Below are 21,386 nucleotides of genomic sequence, written 5' to 3'. Positions count from 1 at the left end.
TAGCTTGTAACTGCCAACTACAAAATCAAATAGCACACAAAATGACTATTTTTTCCTCTCTTCGTTTAGATTTTGCACCTTTCCAACCACAAATCCTTCCAGTTTAACATTTTACTGTATTTCAAACTATGATTATAGCCCTTTGCAGGTTACCTTATCATTTAGCAAATTAAATTAAATTAAATTAAATTAAATTAAATTAAATTAAATTAAATTAAATTAAATTAAATTAAATTAAATTAAATTAAATTAAATGTGTCGACACAAAACAAAAAGATTAATAAATTTACTGATCTATAACTGCTTTTGATACCAAAACTCAGAAATCCAAATACTTCTTTTTACAAACACAAAAATCAAGTCAAGACTTAAGTTTTTAATGGAAACTAGGATTTTCTATTTTCTTAAATTTAAAAATTAAGTTTATCAAATTTTGCTTTATCAGTCCTAAGAAGGCAATTTGCTTTAACAGTGTCTGTATGAAAAAATCAACAGTGGTCATCAATCAGTCTTTAGTAATCTTAGTATGCTAATAATCATAAACTTACCTGAAGCATTGGAGTGCCTTTGCTTTAAAGATAAATCGGTGACTTGTGTGAATACATTAATGTAACTTGTAGAGGACATATTTGATGGAAATACTTGGTTTACTCAGGTTCTGTCTGTTACCCAGCTGGTGCGCAAGATAAGAAGCAATAAAAGAAAGTCTGATTTGGAGCTCTCACATGCATCCATGCATATATTTTTTGCAAACTAATTGTGCCATTTTTGCACTTATAAATAAGAAATCTGATTTTTTGTTATTAATATCATCAGACAAAAACAGTTAGGACTGTTTGTCTTCGACAGGATTTCTTTACCACCATCTGACTGTGCACATTACAACATTGTGAAAGTGCATTGAAATGAGAGTCTGAATGCTATTGTGCATGCTCTGTGGCTGTGATGCTATCAGGACCCCACTTCTGAGTATTATTTGTGGTGTGTCAGTTCCTCACAGTGCGCGACCACAGTGAGGCTATTTCTCCCAACCTTCAATTCAAGCTTGGCCCATTACAGCCAGACTACAAAAGCACTTTCTGTGCACTCAGGAGCTCACGGCAGTGAATGGTGGATATTTCCAATCACTCTGCTGTCAATCCAAGTGTCAGGTAAACACAGGCCAATGGAAACAGCTTTAGAAAAACCTTGCAGCTGCGTCTGTCTTACTCCAGGACTCCTTGGAAGCGGACCAACAATTTCCACAAGACCTCCAAGTTAAAGGGAAAAGTCAAATATCCTAAAAGCAATACAAATGCAACTTGTTGATGGATGCAGTCTACACAGGCATGTAACTTCCATTGTGTTCATCTTCAGATCTGTGTGTTGTCTTCAGCTGGAGCTGCAAACATAGGAAATGAGAATATATTGACAGACCTTGTGTTCCCCTCGTGAGAGGAATATGATGTCTACAGACCAATTACTCAGTGGGAGTTTCACTGCATCTATAGAGTTTCAATATGGCAGACGCAACCGTGAACAGGAAAGTCTTTGACTCATTGCATGAATCTTTTAATGTATATATTCTCTTTTAGTATCGTGCTGATAGAAAAGTTATAATTTATTAACAAAACTACATGCAATCATGGATAAGAAATTAACAGCAAATATTAGTAATGACTAAAAGTTTCTTTCATTGAATTATAGGAGTTGACATATCTTCAGTGACTTGTTGCAGACAACGTGAAATGTAACTGGCTGAGACCACAATGGCTCTGAGTGTTTCATATTAACATATTGACAGTTGTTTTCATGAAGGCCTGTCCAAGAGAGAGTGACCCCACAGAGAGAAACTACCCTACTGGAGACTGTAAATGGGGACCTGAGAGAGAAAATTGAAACTGGTGCAGCATGAAGAAGTGTGGACAGAATAATAAATGCGTGTTAGAGACAACACAGAAGCATGTGAAACAGAAACAGTCATACTTTTCTTTGTCTGATGTCTTGAGAATCAACAGTTACAGACTGCATACAGTCACAGCAAGGGTGCAAAGTTGCACTGAAGCTTCTTATTTTACAGTTATTTATTAAATATACATAATTTAAACATAAAAGGAAATTCTCTTTTCAGAGATTTTGTTTCAGAAATAAATGACAGAAAATTTACCATATATAGGGTGGGCCTAAACAGCTATGAAATTTTGAGGTTTGTGGGCTGTCTTTTGATGGTGAAAGCTGCCTCTTCTGTGGCCTTGTTCTAAATGTCTATTAGCTTAGATAAGACACTGGCTGTAATGTACAGGTGCAGATTCTGTCTGCAGATTTGAAGTAAGTGGCCATTTTTATTAGGTAAACAGTACATTTTCCAAATCTTTTTGTAGCAATAGAGACAGCAAAAAAGAGAAACTGAACTCCATCAAACACTCCCTTCTAAGCCCACTCTCAGCTGTTTATTGCATTCTTTTCGCTCAGCATTGTACTGACAATGTGTCATCCCACTGACAGTCACAACAATAAATCAGAGTAGTATGCTGTATCATGGTCATACAACACCAATGAGATTAAACTGTTGCATAAACTCTCATATGCAAACATTAACTGTTATTTTTGTCAAATCCCTGTTCCTTATTTACTCAGTGTGCTCAGTATTCTGCAGCACACAAATGTCAGAGAGATCACACAATAGCAACAATAACAACATGGTAACACTTTTATTGTCATCCAAAATAGAGATTATTTCCTCTCTGTAATAATATGATACAGCGTGTTTGTAATAAACACTGAATTTCCCAACACAATCCCCTGTGCATAGTTATGGCGCTGAAAAGTGCCACATGTTTATTTGTTATAATTCATACATTCTTTGTCCTCTTCTTCTTCTTCTTTTTTTTAATATAAATTCTTCAAAGGTTTTTGGTGAGTGTGTGATTTACAACAGCAGGCAGTGGTCTGTTTTGTTGGGTGTGTGTTTTAAAGCCAGTTTTCCACTCTGTGCTCCTTTTGGTTTGATGCCGCTGTGGTTTGCCTTGGGGCAGAGTGGCACCATTTGATTGATGGTGCTGACAGAAAATTTCTAAAGAAATTCTGTCACATTTCTGAGCTCATTTTATAATTCCTTTTGGGAAGCTTTAACAATCCACCTACGTCACCTAATAATGGTGGCAAAAACCCAAATGTGTACTTGTTTGCACTCATTTTCATGGTGTTATATTTACATATACATTTGAAACACACTCAGAACAAAGAAAACAGTAAATTAGCTTATAATTTGCTAATTCTTGCCTTTCCCATGACAGCAAAATTATTGGTATCAAACCCTGAAACAGCATGTTGAGGTTGTGCTTACAGAACAAGAGACTTTTTTGTATGATGTTTTGATTCTAAATAGCTTTATTACTTGCCCTAGAAAGATTTATGGACACTTTATGAAAAACAAAATTCTCCACAACCCAGACCACTGGGAAGAACTCATCAGTCCCAGAGCCTCAAAACTGCAGCAAATAAATAATCTTCTGTGTGGGGTTTAGGTTGGCCAACGCCACCACCACCCCGAGAAGAATGCAAAAACACTTTTTGTCTCAAGCCCCCATCGTGCTCTCTAGAGGATTTGTATGGTTTCACTTAAAAATCAGTCAGCTGAAGAGTGTTTTAGAAGTATATACAGCATATGAGAGTTGTAAATGTTTGTTCCTCTTTTGTCTGCTGTATGAAATGTGAGTGATTTAAATCAGTGGTTAACGCAAAGCAAAATAGGCTTAATGTTATTTGATACACACATGTTGTCATCTGTCATTGTTTCTAAATAAGCACAATAAACATCATCCTATACTTTGCCATAGATCTCAGTTCTTAAAGACTGTAATCCACCTTATTTCCATGACAAACACTATGCTTTGTAGTGTTAGCACGGCCTCCATAAAACATCCCATTCAAAGCTTGGATATGCAATACTCTTTCTGTAAAATGACCATTTTTATTCAATCTTTTTGTTCCCATCAAATGGTCGTTTTATTTTTTCTCTCTCCCTGCAGTCTTAATGGTTACAAGATATTCAGCCAAGCAGTGCTGATCTACAGCTTTTTTGTTCGGACTCCCACCGAGAATACAATCTTACTCCGGAGCACTGCGGCTGCAGCCACACAATTCCATCAGCATAAATGCCTCACAAACACTTATGCACAAAGTATAGGGGTGAGAAAAACACTACTTCAGACTTCAGACAGAATCGTTTTCTGGTTGTACTTGTGGATTATGTCAACTTCTATTTTCATGCTATACTGACTATCTCAAAATATAGACTTTCTGGAGAAAATATAGTGGGAATTAATATTTCTCTTGTTTATTTAGTCAATATGCATTTGCCCACATTGTTCAGGAAAAATAGTAAGAAATTGTTAATATAGACGCGCTATCGTCTCATAATTTAGGTATTGTAGGAGAGTTCTGGTAAGGCTGTCAAAGACAGCATATTTAAAGCTATGATAAAGATTTTAAATAAAAGGTTATCTTAATTGTTTTACAAACAGTAATTTAAAGTGACCACTTCAGTTGGCAAAGACACCTGATTTCTGCATGTGCCCTTCCAAAATCAGCATCACTTAACAGATTTAATTATAATTGTCCTCTCTATGCTACAGTCAGTGTCAGCTGTGTCTTTTAATTCTCTAATCAGTGGCCGGCAGGACCGCTATCACCATCCCCATGCAGCTTCCCACTCCATACAGACATCCCAAAACACAAACAGACTGGTTTTGTCAAATGTTTTATTGAGTGTAGACATCTGGCCTACTGTAAAACATGCATTATCTGCAGAAGGGGGAGAGGAGCAGGTGGCATTGTCCCCACTGTCAGCTGTGTCACTGCTGGCACCCGTGATGGAGATTAATGAAGTATCTGGAGAGTAATATGCTCCTTCAAATGCTGCTACAATTTGGAGTGGGGGGCTGATCCTGATCTTAAATAGCTAAGCTGTCAGAGTTTACTGAACCTGTGCTTTGGTACCCGCAATGAGACTTGATCCTACAGGATGGGGAAACAAAATTTTAGGAAATTGCAATGTCAGCCCCCCTTATAAACACACACACAAACACACACAAAGAGAATGACAAAAAGGCATTGAAATAGTCGGTTGTGTAAACAAACATATTTTTCTTCATGGGTCACTTCTTCTTCGGTGCATTTGGTGCATTGAATTTGAAAAAGATGATGTCTCCATCTTCAACAACATAGTTACGTCCCTGTTGTCTGTATTTCCCAGCTGCCTGTAAGATAAAAAAAAAAAGCTGAATTAAAAAAAAAATTCAAATATAAAATATTGAGTAGTGACAGGTCACATATTATTTGCACACTTTCGCTATTCATACATGAACAAAGCAGAATACCAAAAAGAGCCTGTTTATTGAAAGTAACAACATAAAATACAAGTGGAGTATTATCCACTCTATTTGTCACCTACAATACCTAATGCACTTGCGAATAGCATACTCTTGTTTGTCTGCGCACACACTTACATACACACACACACACAGCTGTGTTCATGTTTTGCTCATGGGGTGCCTGAATTCCCACTGAGTGAGTAATCCTCTCCACTGCCCATTTCAGTTTCATGTGCACGAGCACAAAATGTTAATAAGCCTTTGATTACACCACTATGAAACTTCTCAAGGAAACTAAATAAGTTCCAACGTTTCTTTTGTATACAGTAAGTGTTTGTTCTCCTTCCCGGCAAACTCAAAATAATTGACTTGAAGCGCTAATACAGACAGGTTTATGCATTCTGGTTCTGCACAGTGCACAATTAATTAGAAGAATCAATGTCCCTTTTAAGGCTCAGGAGACCATTTAATCCACGCTCAATACCACCAGAAACAGTGGATGGAGAGGGAGACAGGAAAAAAAATCAATGGCTATTTGTGATTCCTGAGTATGTATTAAACCAGACACGTCTAACTGGTTCATTTGCACTTGAAAGCAGCCATCTGGAGCAGCAAGCTTGGCTTAAGCAGATATGATTACTAATAATGTGATATCCCCGTACACTGCCCCTATTCAGGCATCCTATTCCCACAACTGGCATTAAATAGCACAAGCCTTAATGCCACAGTTAGAAATGCTCCATGTTCTTCTGAGGCTCAAAAAGGGATTAGTAAGAGAGCATGCAGTAAAGACCTGACACTCAGATCTCAACCTCGGATAACAATGGTGAAACCCCCTAGAGACGGACACATTTCACTGTGTTAGCAGCTTATAAAGGGTGTGGACAATACACTGCTGCTGCATTAAAATCACATATTTATGGGGGGGCTTGAATATGTAAAGAGATTCAAATGTTCTTTAGTGCTTCCCTTCCCCACTGTCTTCATGGGGCCTTTGTGCCACCGTAATTGTATTAGTTGTGCCTATAAGTGTGTACATGGACTTGATGCTGCTGCTAGAGAGGTTGCAACAACATGGCTTACGGCTGCTTTTCACAAGGGTCACACACAGTAAAGTTAGTCACTTCTCCTTTCATTTAATTAACTGAGAATTCAATTAGGATTTTTCTCTTAATGGAAAATTAATTATAATAAAAAAGGAAAAAAGGGAAGCTAGAAGCACCCTACAGTGTTTAATAGTTGATTTTAACTGTACTGTCAGCTTCCAGATCAAAAACTAAATTAAAGCTGAATATAACTTGCAGCTGAAAAGAAAAGCCCGTTTGCAGTGCTGCTGGCTGCAGTTGGAGCCTAGTTATTGTCTTCACAAATTCAGCATGAAATCAATCATTACATTTGACAAAAGCATGCAAATGACCAACCTACATCACAGTTAAAAGGTCAAAACAAACACTGGCCATCATAAAAGTAAGATATACAAGTCATATTTCTGTGCTGCCCATCCATGAAGCAGTACTTATTTGAGGAATTTCACACTTTATTTAACTTGCCGCTTTATATCACTGTCACATGCATGCAGAGGCTTGGGGATTTGGCAAGAGAGCTCTAAGCTAACAGCGCGCTCTATAGATCTGTTAAATGCCTGGAGAGGTGAAGAACTGCTTCCTCTGAGCAACTGTGCTGAGCCACGAGCAAGAACTACCAGCAGCCAGTTAAGACACATTGTGATAAAGATATGCACAGCTGGAGCACAATGGCAGTGTTTAGAGCCAGAATCAGCCGTCTTGTCAGGAGTAGTGCTGGAGTGTGTTCAGTAATTTCTTCCCCTGAGTAAAGGTGAAGAGCGGTTTTCAGAAGGAGCTGTGTGGTGACTGTCAGCTCTACTGATCACAGGAGACTTCCCCTCATCTCTTCTGGCACACTGACTACTCACCTTGACAGCGTTCTCGCTGCCTTCCTCTTTAAAATCCTGGAATTTCATTACTTCTGCCATAATGAAGCCCTTCTCAAAGTCTGTGTGGATTTTCCCTGCAGCCTGTGGAGCCTTAGTTCCTTTCTGTCATGAGGAAGGAAAAGAGAGGACAAATGAATTGTTTTGGTGAAGATGGATTACAGCATGCGAGCGACATGGTGTTAGATGGGATGATAGCACTGTGATCGCTCTGGGGGTGTTTTTCAGTTGGGGGTATTCTTGCCTCAGTTCTGATTCCTGGATAGCTTTCCACTCGGCTGTGCCTTGCTAGGGCAGCCTGGACACCGATAAGGACCCAGAGCTGCTATCAATGCCTTCTGATTCCCATTCCGTGGTGGTATTGATTTCTGTCCAAGCAATCTTGCCTCATTGTGGGTCGCTGCTCAGCTCTCTGGTCATGACAGCAAGAAGACCCAGTGTTGCAATGAGAGGCCAGGGCGGTATAGACCTCACTGCATCAGGCCTTACTATTGTGACCCACTAGAGTTTGGTAATTCAAATTCATTTCCAACCCTTGGCAATATTACACTGTAGCTGCACACTGCTGCGATTTTATGAGTGTGTGAATCTACTTTCAGCATCTTCAAAATGGGATTTTGCAAAACAAACATTCAATAAAGTTTTTAAAGCACCAGTTTACAAAGCACATATCAACAGTTTAATAGTATTAGAACATTTTGTACCTTGTTTCGTCTCTAAATCTCCGTGACACAACTGCTGACTGATAAAATGTGCAATTTATATGCACTGAAATAATGCTGCAGTGAAATGACAAATGACCCAAATAAGTGACGTGGCTGCTGTGTATCATTATGACTCCTGCCTGTCGACCTGCTCGCTCTTTCTCTGCTCTGCAGCTCTGTGCTCAGGAGCTGTTGAGCAGTTTTAATTATGTATATAATCAGGTTGGGGTCAACATATTTCATGCCACAAGAATGATGCGTATTTAATGACTCTAATACATTACCATCTATTTGCAATCTCATTGACGGAGTACTTGTGAGTTTAACTACCATTAATCAGCATCAAGGTTTGTCTATCTGGAGAAAAAATAGATTAAGGGAGGGATTTTTTTCATATGGTGAATTACAAGAGATCCACATTGTCCTAGTTAAGAGCTATGCAGAGCAGGCTGATAGATAATGGTCACCTCGAGGCTGCCTAATAAAGCATGTTAAAGGACTTAGGAACACGACATTACTGAGCGTAGTTTTTACAATGCAAGATGTATTGGCTTAATATAGTTACTCACTGATGCTTACCTGACTAAATGCCCCTCACACACAATCAAGGCTGCCTGTAATCACTTATGCTGAGGACAAGCCTGTTTTTGAGGATGCCTTTGAAGTGTTTTGGGACTTTTCTGTAAAGGGCGAGGGCATCAGTCACAATGAGATGAGTGCACGCCTGACGCTGGTGATGTCATCAGACCACAATCTAATACTTATTTAAAAAGATTAAAAAAACAAAACAAAACAAAAACAGAGTTCAACTTTTCTATCCTGCTAGTCTCAGGAAACAGCAAAAATGATCGACAAAGTTTAATTTCAAACTTTTTCAGAGGGGTTTTGTTTGATCTATGTTTAGTTTTAATGTGTAATAATGTTTGGTAAGTCATGTGTAGGTGGTTCTTCTGTGCTCTGAGGTTTGTTAGTCATGTAGTGCAGCAGAATAATAACATTTTCTATTCAGTACAAAAGAATCTGAATCAATCTGTTTAGCTTCCTGCATAATGTAGATATATACATTTGTTGATAGCTTTATATTGCATGGTTGATTGATTGATTGAAAAATTTTATTTTTAATTTTATTTTCATTTTTATTTTATTTAACAGGATGACAAAAAAATAAACACAACAATGGAAGTAAAAGAAAAAGAAAAAGAAAAACAAATTAAAAAGTTCAAAAGGAGTTAGTGGAAGCATAAACTTATGTAATTTCACACCATAAATTACAACTATCTTTAGTTATTTTACCATATTCACATTCATTATTGAAAATAACCACTAGGCAATAGATAATATTTTAATAGAACAGTAGTCATTATAACAATATTCAGTATATACAATTAACATCTCCTTTAAGAATGCATTTTTGTTGTGGAGCTATAAAGTAATAATAATAATACTAACAACAATAATGGTTATAATAATAGTAATGCCAACATAATAAGGATAACATTATCAATATTATGTTTATTTATATGTTTACACTAATTAATTACAATAGTGGAGCTATGCAGTAGCAATAATACTTATAATTATAATAGTACTTAGTCTATAAAATACCACTTCATTCCATTCTAAGCAACACATGATGCTATAATAGAGCTGTAAAGTAATAGTAGTACAAACAATAACAATATCAATAACCCAATTATCAATAACAGTATTCAGCAAAGATATTAGTTTCTGTAGGAGTAGTAATCATCACCTTTACTGCAGCTTTTTTCTTTTTTTAATTCTTGAACCCATTCACATCTTTACTTCTGAGAGAGGTGCTCTTTAAATAACCAATCACATCACAAATCTGCCACAAAACTAACACCAAGCTGGACGGATGGAGGGACGGACAGATGGATGGTTGGATGGATGGATTTTTTTACTGCTTGTTCATGTATTTTTTCTCAAAACAGCAGCCGGGGGCAGTATATAATGTCCCTCTGCTTCAGCTGTACTTAATATTAAGTACTTAAGTACTTATAAGTACTTAATAGGTTACAAAATGAGTTTAAATTGCATTTATAATACTTATAATGCAACCTTTTGTCATTTGTGGGCTAAATACGAGGTATGTGTGCATATAGGTGACAATGTTTAAAATATGCTGTTTCTGCACCCAAATAAAGAGAATTTAAATCAGAATATTTTACTTTGAGTACAATGAAAAGTGAACTGTAAGGAGATTCATATTCAGGGAACAAAATAATAATGATCTGCTTGGTGACAAGTTCTTTGATTCAATGTCATTTTGGAAAATTGCAAAGCTTTCTGAAAATGTGCCTCGATCCTCAAATGGATATGTCACATTTATAGGATTGAAAGCATTTTGTATTGTGAAAATTTGATTTCAAATTACTTGAAAGAATGGATACGACTGCATGTGACAATAGGTCACAATCCTTCGTTTTAAAAAGTCATTCAGAAGTTACTCTACATGTCCTACATGCATATATAAAATGTAACTTGGTATTATGATATCAGCACTTTTATCAGCTCAAAGAAAAAGAAGAAAAAAAACAAACAAACTTCAACACTTCAACATGCAAAGCCAACATCTGTATTGATGTAAATCCTGTGATCCTATTGCACAAAGCTCTTGGCAGGCTGGGCTCAGTAAACTGAGACACACAGGGAGGAGGAGCCCCCAGCAAGGCCCACAAACAGTCGAATGAAAAGCGACATCAATTTTGGCACAGACAACCTCCGTCACACAGATTAGGCAGGCACAATGCACAGGCTCCTTATCTCCAGCGGCAGGAGGAGGGCAGGCAGATCTGCACAGGATGGAAACATTCTCATGGACGTAATGGGCAAAATCAATTGTTGCCCTCCTCAATCAATGTAGCCCCCACTTTCACCGTTCAGCAGCTCACCAGTAATTGAAGTTATCCTTGGTCTGTAATGACTAGCTAAAGCACAACCATGACAAAGTTGAAAGTGTGTGATATCAGTGAGGGTGCCAGCAGGGTGGAACATGGGATACTGTGTGTATTTGTTTGTGTGTGTGCATCTACACACCCTCACACTTACATGTCTGTGCACAGCAGGCGTCTGGCTCTTACCCGAATGGTCCAAGCACGGACCTCGTCTGGTCCAGTGGTGAAGAAGTACTCCAGCTGCAGGACTGCGTAGCCTGCTTTTATGATCTTAGTCAGGGAGCTGATGGAGAGAAATTTCTGCTTGAGTTGGAGGGTTTGAACTGTTTAAGTATTCATTATTGCCACATATGCCAAGACAAAGTTCACTTCAGTAGCAGAGCACCATTCATTCCAATATAAACTCATTAAGTGAATAAGATGGGTCACTTCGTTTCATATAAGGCATTCAACCCTCCAATGGTTTCTATGATTAATTAGAACACTTGTAGACTCATTTAACATTTTTAAAAATTCAATGCGATGCCTCGTTCTGTGCTGGGAGGAGAAAAAAACCCTCTGCTTTCACAATTTTTCTCTCCATAGAGGTTTTCACACGAGAACAATATACTCAAAATGCCCAAGTTATAATTATACCTACAGATGACAGATGACAGTTAAAAACTTAATTTAGAGGAAAACCCTTTGACTGAGTTGTTCAGTAAGAAGAGGGATCCTTTGCTTTATAATGGTAATTACTCTGCCATTTATTATTCTATCAGCACATGCAATTAAAGGAGTGCATGGAGGACACAGCTGATAATAAAGTGTGGGGAGACAGAATGCTAATTAACCTCTGCGTCTTGTGCTCTGTGCAGTACTTCTGCCTCTCCTCCTCACTCCTGTCCTGCAGCTGGCTCTCCAAGTTACCGCTGAAGGGGATGACCGTGGCTCCGGGGTCGTGACTGTCCACCCACTCCTTGATTTTCACCAACCTGAAAAAAACAGCAGCCACAAAGCTTGTTAGATCACTTGTTTAACATGAAGGTATTTGTTGTAAGGTTGAAGGTGCAGGTGAAGATTCATCAGGGCAGCGCATGCAAAATTCTACATTTTGCAGAAAGTTTTAAAAACTGATCTGACATGAGGAATGCAGATACAGTAGAGGAAAATCATTAATACTGCATTTAAAAGTATTGTTAAAATGGATTTGATAAGTCAGAATCAAAGTTTCTGCACCCGTTTTGTAGAGTTTGTGTTTGTTTATTGAAAGCTTGAAAAAAAAAAAAAAAAATTATGTAGGAAATTATGTTGTTGATGAGCTTGTTGCTGGAGCCTCTTGTACTGGCTAAATGCAATGTAAACGAGCTGTTAACACAAATTTAAAGTAGTTTAAAAACAAATTCAACCATATCCACCATCACTGGTTCACCTTTTCAGGGCTTTAAATTATTCTCCAGTTTCTAGTTCAGATTTAGAGTGAACACATATTTTTCTCAGGTGTTTTTCTAATCGTACTGGCCTGGTAATAAGAGTAAAAATAAATATTGTTTCTGATCCAAAGAACTAAATATTGTCCAATCTGGACTTACAAAACAGTGATTCATTTAATGACTCAACCTGAAGATGTTAAAAATATTATAAAGTTTAAGGGATTAAGAAGACAGTTCTTAGTGTTTAGAAGCATATGTAACCATAATTGTCATATAAATGTAGTAGAATAAAAAAAAACATGACATGTTTCACTGAGATTTAGAAAATTAACTGAAAATACTTCAAAATCTTTGAACTCCTCAAATAAAAAAAGCATAATTCTGGGTGCTTTGCATAGTGTTTTACCATAAAGGGCATTTCATTCACCTGCTGAGTGTTAAATAAACATTTACAGCAGAGCCAGGAGGGAGTAGAACAACTAACCACTAAATGTTTTTACTTTTAAATGTCTTTGTCACTCTTTAAGCTCTCCTCTTCTTCTTCTTTTTTCTTTTTTCCTTTCTTTCTGTGTTCCTGTCCAGCAGGACACCTGACATTGCAGGACAAAGATATCCTCACACTTAATGGTAACTCTCAGTCAGAACAATACAAGGGGGTTAGGGCAATTATGAGATTAGCCCCACAAGCTCTGAGGCTGGGATTGGACAGATTGCAAAGAACAGCATCGCGCAAATCCATTTTCACACGGCGGCTCCTAGGCTGGATTGATTCTAAGGGGTCCCTGTCATTATGTGTAATCCTAGTTTCCTGTTTAAAGCCCATAAGAATCAAAGACTGGGAGGAACCCAACCACCTGAATACCACATCTATTCCTATAACAATATCACAGCTTTATCATCTGCAGCAGCAGATCAGTGCTCCTTCATAATGACTATCAATATACAACATATACAGGGTAACGAGCATTAGAAGAGCACAGTTATGCTTTGATTGATTGTTTTTCACAACACTGTGAAAATTACTCATATGCCAGTTTGTCTCTCAGTTCAGATTCATGTCTAAGAGCAATAACCAAATATTTGCCTTTCTGTTCACATTATGTAAGGATTAGTGCCACTACAACAAGGTGGAAACCAAAGTTTCACCACTAACAGAAAAATCGTTGAAGCCAAAATTCTCAAAACATGGGAGATAGAGGTTGCTCCAAGAAGTGGAAAAAATCCAGTCTGAGATAATAACAGTTGTAGTTTGTCACTTTTAGCAGCACAGCTGTCTATTTGGTGGCACGTTATTTGCATTCCTCAGGTATTGCTTTCTCTACAGGCGAATGAATAATGATTCGCAAATCACTCTCTCACACCAGTCAAGGGCTGTGATCCTTTGAATAGACCATTGTACCTGAGACTGTAATTGGTGAAGACTTGACAGAGCTGAGCCAAGCCAGCCAAGTAACAAAGAGGCTATTGGTAGAAGGCTGAGGGATGATTTTAATAATGTGAAGCCGAGACGGAGAATGTGAGCCACAAATGAGCACGGGGGTCTCTGGGTCCTTGCACTGAGTGACACAGGACCAGACAAACACCTTGTCCAGGGAACATGAAACACCCCCTTCCCTCAACTACAGAAACAAAGCACTGTCAATTAAGAGCTTTGATGCACCGTCAACAAGACTCCCAAAACTAATTCTGTCAGCTTCACCGCTGCCTCCTGATGCTACTCTGCTATGTGTATTTATGTGCCTATACCAATTATTTGCATGGAAATTTATATGGATGTGTAAGTGTGGGGAAATATTTATTTAAAACATGCTTCAGTTTTTTTTTTTTTTTTTTTTTCGCTTTTTGTTCTTGTCCATATGTGCGTCTTTAAATTATTCTACATTTGTAAATGTGCATTTTGAAACTAATGCTTTTTGTGCATCGAGATCATAATTAGTTCTGTCATCTCTTTTTATGGAAATAGATTTGACTTCTATCTTAAATTGAATTTACAGACTTGTTTCTTCCTTCTTTATCACCACAAAACATATCAATTTGGATTTGTGAAATGCAATTATAAGGTACAAACTGAAATAAAATATCCCTTCAATTTAGGCCTGTCCTAAAATGCTTTTACAAGTGTGAACTAAAATCAGAAAGAAGGAGTGTGTCTGAGTGTATGTGTCTTGTCAGTCTCCCATTATGTCCCAGCATTGAGTGCCATCTCTCACTGCTCTGTTAATAGAAAGATTCAGCACTTTCTGGTCTTGATATCCCTCTCTGAACAAATGATGCCTGAAATTTTTATTCTTTTTATAATGGAATTCCAATGGCCTTGGCTGCAAATCAAGTGGAAATTTTTGCATATCAAGTGGGAAAAATTAAATGTTAACCACGTTTTAATGTGATTAAGGGTGACAGGGACATTATTTCTGCTAATCATTCACCAGCATGAAGGCTCCAACAAGGCTAACGCACAAGCTGTGTTTATGCTCTTCCTCTTTCTCATTTTAAATAGAGAAAATAGTTTTCTTACAAACACTTTCATCAAACTTCTCATTTTTAAAGGAATGCTGTAATATCTGATTTGATGTGCCACTGCTCTGTTAATTTGTTTATATATTTAGTCAATTTTAATTTTAACTGTGTATTTAACCTTTTCTTTTTTCATAATGTTTTACAGGATCAGAAAGGCCTAAGTACTTAATACTCAGTAACATAATATTTAGTTTTCTGCATGTTTTACACAAAAACAATGAAAATAAAAAGAAATATTGTATACTTGTACTAATTTAAAATACATACAGATTTTTTGTTTTTTATGCCACTATCCTGTCATACTGCCATAAAATAAGTCTGTATTAAAGCAATCTCTTGCAGCACCACATCGATCTGACATTTAGACAAACAGCTTTCATTTTTTCTAACTTTAGATCTGATGCATTTCAGTTTAGATGCATCTAATTTAAATATATATATATGTATGTATATATATGTAAATATGTATATTGCAAAATGACACGGAAAAAAAAGAAAAGAAAAGAAAAAGTAAAAACAAAATAAACACACACACAAAACAAACAAACAATTGGACCTTCTACAACAGCCTGACTCTGAATGATGATGTCCCACAGGGGGCCACCCTCTGGAGCTTATTTGTCTTTTTGTGTGGGAATCCTGAGGGGGCAAAAATTCTTCTGTTTCTACATGCCTGGGGGCTTCTCTTGGCTTTGTCAGAGCTTTGATCTGCTTAAACGGCTCAGGAGGGGAAAACAATAGGAATTTCTAAAGTACAGGGACTGCTACCTAAGACGATGACCTGGGTCTGTGTCTGACATGCACTCATACAGTCTGGCTTCGTTAATGAGGGCTGAGCCAGATAAGCCTGTAAAAGGTGGGCCATCACCTCCAGCCTGAGCGCTTCTTTCAGATGCAATTGAATACTGACAAACCTAAGGAGTAATCCACTACCCACATCCTCCACAGTCTGATCACTGACACACCCACAGGTGGAGGGCCCAATCACTGAACCTGAGCCATTTTGCATATTTTGGCTGCTCCAGCCACTAAAATCATGAACCCAGAGTCTTTTCTGTTTTGATGAAAACCAAGTTACAGGGATGAGCAAGTTAGGGTGTTAGGATGCTGCGGTGCACAGCATAAACTATCCCCCCCTTCCTCCTCAGTGAAGGGAGACAGAAATGAGAGGTATAAGCTCATGGTGGCTTTTGAGGCTGGGAAGTCGGAGGCTCTGTGGGATGCTTTTCATCCTCCCAGTGGTGAGCTCCTGAGCGACAAGAGTGCAGACGCTCACCGCTCCCTGTGGCCATAGCTGCATAGAAAGGCATTACACATCAGTCTCTGAGAAGGGAGGAAAAAGGATCTGACACACACACACACATTATCACCAATATTATCAACTTCTTTCAATCTTCAAAGCACTTATAAGCTGGAGGAAACAGAACACGGTGCACGCACAATGGGAGCAGCTTTAATTAAGAGCATCATCTAACATCGTATCTCAAACAAACCTTGAGGGTGTGCTGGTAACAAGCTTTTTAAAACAACTTTCCTTTCTTTGATAACTGCGCCCATTAAATGTTGTGACTTTAAATGTCTACATGTGATAGATGAAACCTTAAACCACCAGCCCGATTTTGGCTTTAAAATAATCATTGAGACAACATTATCAAAGCTACAACCTCATTTAAGGCTATTTATCTGGGGATGGGGTTAAAAAAAAAAAGACAAACATCAGAAATTCAAACTAAAGGAGTACATACTGCATCACTCTAAATAATTCTCTATATGGGGTATCTATGCTGTCATTCATGGCAGTTGACTGGGCGAGAGAAAATAAGGGGGCTGGGGTAGAGAGGGGGGAGTCATCAAGATGTGACAATTGTGACAAGAGCAGGCAAAGTGTAGCGCCGAAGAACACCACACGGATTTCTCCATCTCTTCTTTTTCTCCAGGATGACAGCTTAATGTCTACCACATGCAATATTTATTCTCATCGTGTGTCAGACTGTCGAGCTGTTCCAGGGAGTACAAAGAATGCCACTTATTAGAATAAAAGCAGAAGGAAGGTAATCAAGGACATATGTAACATCAGCCAATCATGCCCCCTTCCAGCCCGACATCTTTTTCTTTCTTTTTTTTTTTTTAATCTTTCTTCCCCATTCATAACTGTTCAACAATAATCCTGATAATAAGCTTTCAGGAGCCGTATGTGGCAACACTAAATTCATTTATTTGTCTCATTAAGGCAAGCAAGGCTGCTGGCTATTCACTGCAGCAGGCCTGTTCGGTTTTAACCTTACCAGAAAGACAATTAGAAAAAAAACACAGCTCAACAGAGACAAAATGATAACAATCTATCATTAGATAGACTCGATTCCCACAGACGTTTCTTTTATGTCTGCAAAATGCCAAACTACAGGCTTTACAGGTGAACAATTCCCAGCATGCCTTGGAAAGAAAGTAAGCATGTTGTCGTGCTGCAAAGGTGTCTAAATGCATTATGAACTGTAGGGGACTCACTCAGCCTTTATCAGGGTTGGGTCAGATAAAAAGGGAATCACTGTTTCTGTTGGAGTTTGAAGAGCAAACTGATTTCTGACAGAATAACAAAAGAACAAATAAGAAAAGTCTCAGCCTCAAGTCCAGGCTCTGTGTCATTAGTTAACTAACAGTGTCTAAACTACAAACTACAGATCAAAGACAATCGGGTCACTTGGTACATGTCAACAGTGTCCTCTCATTACCTGAACAGGGGACAGTCAACAACCAGGTTAACTGAGCTTACAGGACTTTACATCTGTTTCTGTTTTACTATCCAGCCTCTCCTGTTGTTTTCAATCATTGAAAGTTGACTAAAAGCATCCATTATGACTGAATATGGGCAGTAAGATACATCTTACTATGAGAAAGTGTTTGTCAGGATCCCACACAGCACAAGGAGAGTTGAAAGAGGACAACTGGGCATAAAATAAATATATAGGAAGCATGTGATCATATATCTGACAGATGGTTCAACTCCTTAGATAATGATTGCTAAAAACCTGGATGGAGCCAGTGGTTTTAAACTCAATAAAGTTTCATTAAAGGTTATGGGTAATATGGTTTGGAGTTGCTGATGTGGGTTGTGGTGGCCATCTTTATGGACTGACATTGACTCACAGCAGTCCCCCCATTCTCAGTTTTTCTTGAGTCTATTAAATCTTCTCATAAACTAAATTATTAGAGGAAAAAAATGTGTACTTTGCTTAATTTGTTTTTGTTTGTTTTACCAAATTTTTTTTTTTTATAAAAATTGTGGGACACAAAGTTTGTTAGTAATTGTAATGTTTGCAGTAAATGATCTGCTCTGACTTGAGACAGAGTGACAGAGCCAGCTTGCTGCAAGTCCTCTTAGCATTTCCTTTACTTTCAACTGTGAAAGCTCCTCCTACAGGCAGACTCGAGAATCAGATGTAGAAACAAACAATTTCTTGCTCCTCATATTTCAGCAGTAACTGGATATGTGCCGGCTATTAGGGTTAATCTACTTTCTTTTAAACCACTGCGTACATATCCAATGAAATAATTTGCCCAGTGAATTAACCAGTTTTTCTTTTTCTCTATTCCTCCTGCCTCCTGTTCCAAAGCAATTTATTCCTGTACAACATAAAATGAATATGTTACCTCCTTATAACCTATAAATAAAAAAAGGCTGTTTCTATCAAATTTTCTTAAATAAATATTAATGACTTTTTGGGGGGATTATTTTCATGTGATAAATCAATTGGATTTGGTTTTCTATGCATTAATTGCTGCAAGATTGCATCTACAGGGCTGTTGTGAAATAAACTGCCATATTTATGTTTATTATACAGAAATAATGCAACACTGTGGTCACTGGTGTTTTTAATTGCTCCTCTGCAGTGACAGCAATAAGTAACACTGATGTGTTGCTGTTGTTCATTTTCGCAGAATTGTTGACAAGAAGGAAAAATATTTCAGCCTTATCGTTTAATTTATATAATGAGTAACTGTAGGAGAGGTTCTTTATAAGCCCTTCGGTGAGATCAAACTAATTAAACTAAACAAAAAATTTCCTCCAAGTACTAATGTGCAGCACATGCCTAAAGTCTTTTTAGCAGCACAGTTGGGTGAGATGACTGATGAGAATTTAAAGATGGGATTTTACTTAATTTTTTTTTATTTTTTTTTATCTATGCCATGGATAATACATAAAAAAAACAGTAAAATAAAATGTGCGCTTGATTAAAGAAAGGTTGACTGGACGACCAGCTGTAGTATTATTGCTTCCTGGCATAAAGAATTAAGAATGAAACTACCTGTTACACAGACCAGGAGGCAAATAAAGTTCAAAGAAATAAAGTACAAAATAAGTTTGAAACAGAAAAACTAAAGAGAAAACCACACATGCTTGTACCCACAACATACACACTTGTATACAAGCAGATAGACAAACAGACTGAGACCAACAGAGTTAATAAAAGCTCTAAGCAAAGGTACCCTGCAGTTCTTACACTCACCAGGAGAACCCACTCGGCAGAGGCACTCACAGACAGGTCACGCTTGCTGGTTTCCTTAAAGGTCAACTCATCTACTTAAGAGGCACCAATTTACTTTAATGCACATTGTCCAAAAGGAGAAAAAAAGCTGAAAGGGAAATGACAAGGAAGAAAAACATCACAGCATATAGCTGGAATAATTCTCAGTTGTGTCTTTTGCCATTATTGAATATGGATGCTCTTTGTTCTCGAACGAAGACTAAATAAATATCTGATATTAAACCTATTAGAAGAAATAAACCTTTATAAAAATGAAAAGGTGACATGCTTGTAAAGTGAACAATAACTTAGATGACAAGATAAAGATGCCAACAACCCTGGCCAGACTGCAACCACCACATCATGAACAGTGCTATAATGACCTTCTTTACCACACAAACTACAGTATGTGGCGCAGAGAAACAGTCATCCAGGCAGCTCCCTGATGCCGGGGAAAGAGGAGAATACCTCTTGATAGACTCTTGTAGATGCCATTCCCTATCACGCAATGCCTCTCAGTCATAAACACATGACAAATGCGGCCTTAATCATTTTTTACGAGCGGGGATGTGCAGGGGGCAGTTCATGGCTAGAGGGGAGAGGGGAGCGGTGAGCAGCAGGCGGCCCCCTCTGCACAGAGGAGAGGGTTTTGTGGTAAAGTCTCCTCTGGAACATCACTCGGCCAGTGCGCCTTTGATCTCCACACCGCAATTACAACAGCATCCAAATGAGCATGGAGTCGCCTCTGAAACAGACTTCAAACATGCACATGTACGCATTCTCATACACATGCACTGTATAGGATTGGAGCCATGTGCTCCTCTCAACAGTAAATGATGTTCTGTCTCCAGCAGAGAACCTGAAGATGAAAGGAGGCCTTGCTCCTCGTCTGATCCCTCCATTAATGATGGCTTGGTAAAGCTAATGCTGTGTATTCTTGTCTAAACAAGGGCAGCTTAGTATGTGGTTCCCATACTCCAAACAGGATGATCTTAGTTGGTTTTGGAGGCCCACAATTTTTGATAAGGATGCAATCATCCATGCTTTTAAAAAGATGCCCAGCATTTAATGGTGTCGTCTTAACTATTTCTTTAACCTGTTCTTGAGTGCACATGGTAATAAAACTATGTTTGCATGTTGCTCAAATTCAAAACATTAACCAACCAACTCAAATATAAAGCAGCACTTGAAAATGTATGTGAACCTGTGAAATGGCCTGAAAGGGGGTCCTCTCAGACACAGATAAAATTGGCTTATTTACCTAATTCTACGATTCACCGTCTTTTGCTCGACACATTAAAGCTGAGATTGCAATTTGTCTTGCTGTTTGCTTTGAATAGTCCTTAACCATATCATCATCTCAACTGTGCTGGTGGAAAAACAGAGGAGCATGGCGACAGCCAAATGGCAGTCTGGCGTCTCTGCAGCAGACTAGCTGCCATTAGGGCTGAGAGCAGCATTTATTGTACAATTAGGGCCAGCTAGATCTACCTGTAATCATCTCCATACAGGTGTGAGCTTCTCTCTGGACAAGGGAAGTGACTCATCACTTGTCAAACATCAACACTTTGATGTCGACATTGTTCATCGCCAAGCCCTGGGGACACCTGTGCACTACTGTTTGCCTGTTTAAGATGCTCTAAGATTTATTGCGTTTCACATTGTTAAAACACACACACACACTCACACACACAGCACGGAAAGAAAAAAAGACAAAACTCTTTTCCTATGATGACGGATGTTCTCCTCGCCATGAATCATTTGATTTATGAGCGCTTCCTCCTCCCTCCGTCTGGCAATCATACTTTTTTGACAGAAACATTTTAACAGTCATAGGTAAACAACTTCTCTTGTAATACAACACTCCCAAGTACAGCACTAAATACTCATTTTGTAGGAAAAAATAAATAAAATAACCTGACACCACAAGCCTTGAGGCCAGTTGGAAAAGTGTGATAAGAATCCACATGTTGGTGTTATTGACAAAACAGCTGTAGTGTGGAAAAGATT

At 38.1% G+C, this 21,386-nt stretch overlaps 1 protein-coding gene across 1 annotated transcript in view; it reads right to left on the bottom strand.

Moving 5' to 3' along the window:
- Positions 1–4,312: 4,312 nt before the first annotated feature.
- The window catches only part of LOC121650948 (obg-like ATPase 1), a 52,610-nt gene continuing 35,536 nt past the window's right edge, over positions 4,313–21,386 (bottom strand). The window contains exons 8-11 of the mRNA XM_042002798.1: positions 11,758–11,898; positions 11,111–11,207; positions 7,288–7,410; positions 4,313–5,240 (exon numbers count right to left, since the gene is read on the bottom strand). Coding sequence (XP_041858732.1) covers positions 5,139–5,240; positions 7,288–7,410; positions 11,111–11,207; positions 11,758–11,898 — 463 coding nt within the window. The 3' untranslated portion in view covers positions 4,313–5,138. The remainder of the gene's footprint in view (positions 5,241–7,287; positions 7,411–11,110; positions 11,208–11,757; positions 11,899–21,386) is intronic.

This window comes from Melanotaenia boesemani, chromosome 12, assembly GCF_017639745.1.
Source record: "Melanotaenia boesemani isolate fMelBoe1 chromosome 12, fMelBoe1.pri, whole genome shotgun sequence".
NCBI classification, from domain to species: domain Eukaryota; kingdom Metazoa; phylum Chordata; class Actinopteri; order Atheriniformes; family Melanotaeniidae; genus Melanotaenia; species Melanotaenia boesemani.
The sequence above is the reverse complement of the archived record's forward strand: the minus strand, read 5'-3'. Positions and strand labels throughout refer to the sequence as shown.